Source organism: Pundamilia nyererei, unplaced genomic scaffold (genome assembly GCF_000239375.1).
Source record: "Pundamilia nyererei isolate P.nyererei 1_Seehausen unplaced genomic scaffold, PunNye1.0 scaffold00022, whole genome shotgun sequence".
Taxonomy (NCBI): domain Eukaryota; kingdom Metazoa; phylum Chordata; class Actinopteri; order Cichliformes; family Cichlidae; genus Pundamilia; species Pundamilia nyererei.
The window spans coordinates 4,600,587-4,608,255 of record NW_005187423.1 but is presented as its reverse complement, the minus strand read 5'-3'; the positions used below and the strand labels follow the sequence as shown (position 1 = coordinate 4,608,255).

The following is a 7,669-nucleotide window of genomic DNA, read 5'->3' as shown; positions in this document are numbered from 1 at the left end:
TGTTATTATTGACCTCCAGGGGGCAGCAGAGCTCTGAGGCAACAGCCAACTATGCTGTTCTGTTCTGGTGATTTTCTTGTGAACATTTTCCTTGTCTGTGACGTTTGTGTGTTATTTAGCGGCTCCCGCTTGCTTCAGCCAGCCCAGGTGTGCGACGTACTCAAAGGCTTCATTATGGTGCTGTGTTACTCAATGATGAGCTACGTGGATTACGCCATGATGTACCATCTCATCAGAGGACAGTCTGTCATCAAACTATACATCATCTACAACATGTTAGAGGTACACTGTGTAATCTTCCTCATTGGCCAGTTCAGTATCTAATGACACTGCACCACCCATTGACTAGCTCTCCCCCGTCATCCTTCCCTTCCCTGTGTCGTCAGGTGGCGGACCGCCTGTTCTCATCATTTGGCCAAGACATACTGGACGCTCTGTACTGGACCGCCACAGAACCCAAGGAGAAGAAGAGAGCGCATATTGGCGTGATTCCTCACTTCCTCATGGCTGTTCTCTACGTCTGTATCCTCAAAAACATCACTGATATTAAAACGGTTAAAAGTTAGTCAGTTTAAAGTTTATTTGCAACATTAATCAGTTTTATCGTTCAGCAAAATGTTTTCCTGAAGTGTATTTAAAACAAATGAAATTAAAAGCTTAAATTCAGGTTTTGAAACTGATAGAAAAGGGCCACATTAGAGGCAAAAGGAAAGACCTGGAAGAGTAAATGCCCCCAGTGATCCCAAACAAGCGTTATTCATCACTCTGCTATTTAATCTTCCCAGTCTTCAACTTTTTTCATAAACCAAACAGTCAATCAAAGTTGAAGTAATCAGCAGCAGCAAATCTAACAGCTGTACTTCAGACTAGTAGGGAACATAAAGTCATTGCGTCAGTATTATTACAGTGCAGAAAATGTGTGTTTTTCCTCAATATGTATCCAGTTCTTCATGCCATCCTCATCATGGTTCAGGCCACAACTCTCAATGTAGCTTTCAACTCCCACAACAAGTCCTTGCTCACCATTATGATGTCAAACAACGTGAGTTTTATGCACAGAAAACATGCGGCATCTCCAGTTCAGTCCTGATGTTTTTATGTTGGGTTTTTCTTTTTTCTGCAGTTTGTTGAGATCAAAGGGAGTGTATTTAAGAAATTTGAAAAGAACAACCTTTTCCAGATGTCAAACAGTGGTAAGTGGTGGTAAAACAGCTGGCTACGTTCCACAAAAATCAAAATTTTTGAATACTTTGTGCCTCCTCCTCTCAGTATGATTATTTAATACAAGGTAAATATGTGGAATCGAGCTCAACTGCAGTGAGCACAAAGTAGGTTAATCCTGGATTGATTTGTTTGTTTCCCATAGACATAAAAGAGAGGTTCACCAACTACATCCTCCTGCTCATCGTCTGTCTGAGAAACATGGAGCAGTTTTCATGGAATGCCGGTAACCTAATACAAAGCTTTGCAAAGAGTACTGAAAGCTATACAGCTGCATACAGATGTGCTTTATCATAGTACCCCGATTAGGTTCATAATCGGGTCTTTTCACTCTTGCTAAGTAGCTCACTGTTTTCTTTTACTACTAATACTAGATTAAATAATTATACTGATTAGATTTCAATGTGTTTGTTGTCAGACCACTTGTGGGTGCTGTTTCCTGATGTAGTCATGGTGATAGCCTCAGAGGTTGCCGTGGATGTTGTCAAGCACGCCTTTATCACCAAATTCAATGACATCAGTGCTGATGTAAGTCCTTTCTCTGTACGTTTGACGGTTTATTAACTTGGTTAAAGTGCAGTTGAGTGTTTGGCAACTAGAGGAGAAACACATTAGTTAGAACTATTGAACTATTCTATCATGTTCACCCAACAGCAATTCAGTACAATGAGAAACACAGTTTAAATCAGATAAAATAAATCTGTTAGTTAGAATGAACATCTGACAGTCTTAGCAAGCTCTGATGTGAAAAACTTGGAATAAATCACCATAAAATGGGAAATGAGCTTAAAAGCTTATTAATACAATTAAAATTGTGGACAGTTGTCTATCAGCTTCAACACAGTTCAGATATTTGTGTGGAAAAGATTAGTGGGGAGTGTCACTATTCTAGGTATAAAAAACATTTTAATGGGATATTTTCTCATTTATGTCTTAGATCTATTACTTTCTACATTTGGATGTGCTTTTGCGCATATAAGCACATCTAAATGTAGGTATAGTGTCACCATGTATCAGCTGAACTTAGAAATGGGCTGCAGTTTTATTTATATATTCTTGGCATCATTAAACATCTGCTGCAGTGTACAGAGAAAAACCAGTGCACTATGATAATTAAGTTTTAGAGCTTCTTTTTTCTCAGTTATGGGCATTTCTCTTCAAAGGACGTCAGGGATCATTTGGAAAACGTGTCATACCTGTGAGGTTAGATTTAGTATATGGGGAGTACAGACACAGCCTCGCAGATGGCCAGTTTAACCTGACACAAGGTTTCTCCAGGCAGTAACTGGGGATATGAAGGGGTTGGACCTGTGACACGATGGTCAGTACAACCTGTATATTACTTAACATCAGAGAGAATCTGTGCTTTGACAATAGTTGCATCAGAAAAGAAAGCCAACTAAGCGGTCAACAAAACAAATTTGAGAGTAATGTGCAGAATTTCAGTTGTATATGCAGGAAAAATGCTTACAGTGAGTAATGTAATGATGCCACACTAACAGGCTAACACGCATAGCAGCAACTAAGTTTGATCTGCTCTATTTTAGATTTGATATATGGTCCTATGGCAAGAGCTTAGTTTAATGCACACTGATCCAAGTGAAAATGCTTCCACTGTTTTCAATTGAAGAAACAAACTTCACCATTCAAACAGTGTAACCCATTTTACAATGTTGTGATCTCACAGCATATTTTTCTGTCATGTTTAGGGTTATATACATGTTAAATCTAGTTTTGTGTTTCAAAACATAATAGGTAAAATATTTAGTATTTACCATATGGACCTCAAATTAAGATGATCTAGAGCAGGGCTGCCCAATCCCAGTCCTCGAGAGCTACTATCCTGCAGCTTTTAGATGCATCCCTACTCCAACACAGCTGAATCAAATGGTTTGATTACCTCTTCAGCATGCCATGTTTGGCAAAGGCCTGATAACAAGCCATTCATTTGATTCAGGTGTGTGGGAACAAGGATGCATCTAAAAGCTGCAGGACGGTAGGTCTCGAGGACCGGGATTGGGCACCCCTGATCTAGAGATTCTAGAACAATAACAGGATTAGAGTTCTGGTCACTTGACCCATATAAAATATGTTATATTGTAGTATTTCATGATTTACAAATCTGTGTATTTTCACTTTGTTGGTCTCTTTAGCACTATTGTTATACTGTTAGAGAATCATCCACCTGCAAGAGAAACCATCAGCAGGCCCATTTTTTCCTTATCAATTTCTCACTTCCTTCCCTCATGAGTCGCCTTTCTCTTTGATTTTCCTCCAACGAGTTGTAACTATGCTTATGTAACAGAAAGCAGCCCCACAGGAAGGGATTAACCCCTTTATCCCCAAACTGTCAAACCTAATCACACAAACCTCACTCACATTGTAAGTGTTCAAGTACCTGTGAGTCCATACTAATCCACGTTTAATCCGCACACACACATTTTTGCTTCTTTTCGGCTTCATGAATTTACCTTTACTGTGCTTTCACGTCGCATTCATGCACCAGAGTAAAGAACGAGCAGGTAAACCAATTATGAGACTTGCAGTAAACAAGTTAACATTTGTTACGTCACCATGACAAGGCAGGCGCTCTACTCAGTAGCTTATTTGTTTTATATTTTGATGTTTCTCTTGTATCGGTTGACACGTTGCCTCTGTCTCAGGTATACGGGGAATACAGAGCCAGCCTCGCCTTTGACCTGGTCAGCAGTCGGCAGAAAAATGTGAGTGAAGCGGCTCAAATCACAGTAATTTAGGAAAATACAAATAAAAGGACAAGGTGCTGTTTGTGTTTTCTCTAATGAAAGACAACATTTTCTTCTGTATGACACTACATATCATCTTATTTCCTCTTTTTTTATTATATATACTAGTCCAAAAACAAAAGGCAGGTTAGCGTTTTGAATAGATTTCATAAACCCTCACTATAATACAAGGTATGGCCTGGACTGCATATTCAGTGCCTGAGTAAGTTGAGGGATGTCTCTCCATTCCTGAGTGCAGGCTGCAGCTGTGCACTGCTTACTTGTTGCGGCTGCCTCTCATGAATTTCAACACAGCATGTCCCCGGCATGCTCAGTAGGAGACCTTTTGGGACTAAATCCTGACTGGCGCCAGGACATGCTCCTGATCTACTGGCCACTGTGTGCCGGTAACAGCTGTAGGGTGGGTTGCTGCCGCAAGAATGGCACTGGTGCAGGTTGGGGCGCCTCATCTTGGTACCTCTGTCCGGTCACATTTCCACCACACTCAGAAGAGCTCAGACACGTGTGCCAGCATCCACCATTGCCAGTAGCCCTGCCTCATACACCTTGATTCAGTTGCAGCATGATACACTGATGACGGTGTTGTGCATATGTCCTTTTCTGTTATTGCTATTCACCTCTGATCATAACATCTGCTAATTATTGATTCTGATCCATCAGTCGGTGAGTAACGTTTAAACAGTGAATGAGGAACGTGTTGAAAGCACATCCAGCAGTTTTTCCTGATTTTTAGCTTATGGTTTCATTAAAAGAATGGACTGAGTTATCCATGAGTAAAACTGTGCTGCTTGTTGATGTTTTATATAACAATGTGTTAACTGTGTCTCCAGGCGTACACAGACTACAGTGACTCAGTATCCAGGAGAATGGGCTTCATCCCGCTTCCTTTAGCGCTGCTGGTCAGTCGTTCTTTCACAGGATGGCTTTTGATATTGAGATGTTTGCTCCCACGTTTGCTTGCTTATAAATGTGACGATGTTTTTTTCAGCTGATCAGAGTGGTGACCAGCTCAGTGAAGATCCAGGGGTCGCTCTCGTTTATGTGTGTGCTGCTGTTTTACTTGGGGTAATTGGCCAACATGTCTTCATCATTTTTGATTATTTTCTTGACACTGTTTGTTTTCATGTTCACGTGACTTTTGCCTGTCTGTGTGAGCAGGATGATCACTCTGAAGGTTCTCAACAGTATCGTTCTCCTGGGAACTTCCTGTGTGTTTGTCAAAGAGGCCAATATGGAGGAAAAGCTCTTTAACCCTCCGCCTTCTGTCGCCTCCAGCCGTGCAAACTCTAGAGCTCACCGGACAAAACATGTTCACGTTTCACCGCAGCAAGGTAGCTCAGTCACTCTGTCTCACTGTCTCTTTTCCTGAGTTTAACTGCTGCTAAAAACTCTTAACTTGCTTTATAACAGAATCCACAGCTGACAAAGGAGAAACTTCTCTGCCGTCAGACATCTGTCAGCCCACCAACACAGCAGAAAACGCTGCCCCCTCCTTCCCGAAGAGTGACTCAGACACATTCCTGACGACTCCTGACGAGGAGGACGATGACAAAATCATCAACGCTGACACGGGACTGGAAGGAGGCGGACTTGCACACCGACCACCAAAGAAAGACCTGCTGGAGATAGATCGCTTCACCATCTGTGGCAACCGAATAGACTGAAGGACCAGTGTAGCAATCCTGGCAACACTACAGGGTTCAGGGATCAGACATGGGTCATGGAGCATGCTCAGACCGTACTTACTTTTGTGCACCTGACCCCTCAAGTATTTATTTATTTATTGACTGACAAAACCAGCAAAGGCATAAAGCTGTTACTACAAGCATCCGAGGCGGCATCAGACGTTTCCAGCTGGTCCTGCGTGTGTCTGATGAGCCAAGCGGGCTCTGGCACTGGGTCAGAGGCCTGGCGGTGACGCACTCGCTGATGAAGACAGCATGTAAAACACGGGAGGAGCAGACTACAGAGAGAAATCTGCGTATGTCAAATCACGTGTGTTCAGAAGCACAATCAGTAAGAAGCTGTTTTTAGAAAGAACAAAAGTTTTTACTAGTTTTTTTTTAATTATTCCAAAAAAAAAAGGCTGATGATATTTGAAATGAAGTTTTTATGACAGGTTTCAAATCTTTTTTCTAAATTGAATCACAATCACATGGAAGGATTCAAATCATGAAGTTATTCTGCAGACAGAAGCTAACACACACACACACAGAGGTTGATCTGAGGTGATGAGGTGAGCTGCAGTCCCAGCAGGTTAAATATGGCAGCAGTGACACTAAGAATGGCTTTGCTTGGCTGCATCAGCTTCAGTTGTAATGTTTGGTTTGGTAACTTAAGAGATATAAAAAGTTGGAAGGCTTAATGTCATTTGTGTTGGTATTACCTTAAAGCACTGAGATGATGGTGCAGATTTGTATTTATTTTGAGATGGCCTACCAGGCCTGACAGGTGTGACTTATTTATGTGCTTAATTTGTACCTTTTTCATTGAAGCATGTGGCCTACAGATAATAGTGGCGACACATCACAGCCATATAACATTTTCTTCTGTTTGCTTTTTGATGTTGGAAACTGATCTGACATGTTTTCTCATTCCTTGCTATCTGAGTGAGAGTGGATGTGAAAATCACATGAAATGCTTCGTTGTATGCTGATTTCTTCATAATCCAGGCCAAAACTAGCTTGTCAATGAACAAAGTGCAGGTTTTCTGTGTTGAAGCTAGTTTATATCTTTTTATGCAAAACGATGGATTAAGATTTTTCTGGGGAAGGAAGTAAAGAGTTACTACAAGGATGGGTTCTGGCTGCGTGGAAAGAGAATTGCAACTTGGGCTTGCTACATCTTTGACTCCAAAAGGTCTGAGCAGGAGGAACGCAGGACTAAAAACTGATCAGGCACAGTTCGGTCCTTAATTTGCTGGACAGTGACACAGTTTTTGTAGTTTGAGAGGATTTAAATCAAACAGTGAAGATGTGACTGAAGTGCAGACTTCAAACCTCAGTTCAAGGGGATTTACAAAAATGATCCATTAACTGTTTGGGAATTAGAGACATTTTTATGCAATACTTATACAAATTATAGACCCAACTGTTGAACAAGATTTTTTATCTTAACTGAGACCAGTGAGGGTCCATGAGGGGCACAGCCAGGGGCCAAGTCCAGTCTCACTACAGGATCATGGTCCGTACAGTGAAAAAAATAGCTGTATACTGCTGGAAGGAGGAGTGTGAATGCAGCATTAGTGTGTGTGTGTGTGTCATATGTGAGGTATTTTTCAGCATGTGGATGGATCTCTACCTAAAAACGGACAGTGTATGAGTTTTTTTTTTCTCTTCCATGTACAGCTCATTCGTGTAATGTATCTCCTTACGTGGTAGAAGGAGAATAAAACAAGACTTTGTTTTGTAAGTTTCTGGTGTGATTTTGTGTGTGCGCGCATGCGTTTCAGTGAAAGGAGTCGATGCCCCCCCCTGTTAACCAGGCAAACACTGCAGCCCACTGTTCCCCTTGAATGGACATTTAGAGGGGGTGTATGTCATCACACACAGGGGTAGGGTGGGGGCTTTTTGCCAAAGGTCCAGCTCACATAAATGGTCTGGCTACACGACATCCCTGATTGTGTCGACATATTTCAGGTTTTTCCACATTTAACCCATCCGGTGCCACATAAAAGCTGCATG

The 7,669-nt window shown here is 41.6% G+C and overlaps 1 protein-coding gene across 1 annotated transcript in view; it reads left to right on the top strand.

Annotated features, from left to right (window-relative positions):
• The window catches only part of tapt1b (transmembrane anterior posterior transformation 1b), an 11,538-nt gene extending 4,146 nt beyond the window's left edge, over window positions 1–7,392 (top strand). The window contains exons 5-15 of the mRNA XM_005727000.1: window positions 120–282; window positions 387–522; window positions 945–1,042; window positions 1,124–1,193; window positions 1,367–1,447; window positions 1,640–1,749; window positions 3,885–3,944; window positions 4,817–4,885; window positions 4,975–5,051; window positions 5,145–5,317; window positions 5,397–7,392. Of these exons, the coding sequence (XP_005727057.1) occupies window positions 120–282; window positions 387–522; window positions 945–1,042; window positions 1,124–1,193; window positions 1,367–1,447; window positions 1,640–1,749; window positions 3,885–3,944; window positions 4,817–4,885; window positions 4,975–5,051; window positions 5,145–5,317; window positions 5,397–5,650 (1,291 nt within the window). The 3' untranslated portion in view covers window positions 5,651–7,392. The remainder of the gene's footprint in view (window positions 1–119; window positions 283–386; window positions 523–944; window positions 1,043–1,123; window positions 1,194–1,366; window positions 1,448–1,639; window positions 1,750–3,884; window positions 3,945–4,816; window positions 4,886–4,974; window positions 5,052–5,144; window positions 5,318–5,396) is intronic.
• The last annotated feature ends 277 nt before the right edge of the window (window positions 7,393–7,669 follow it).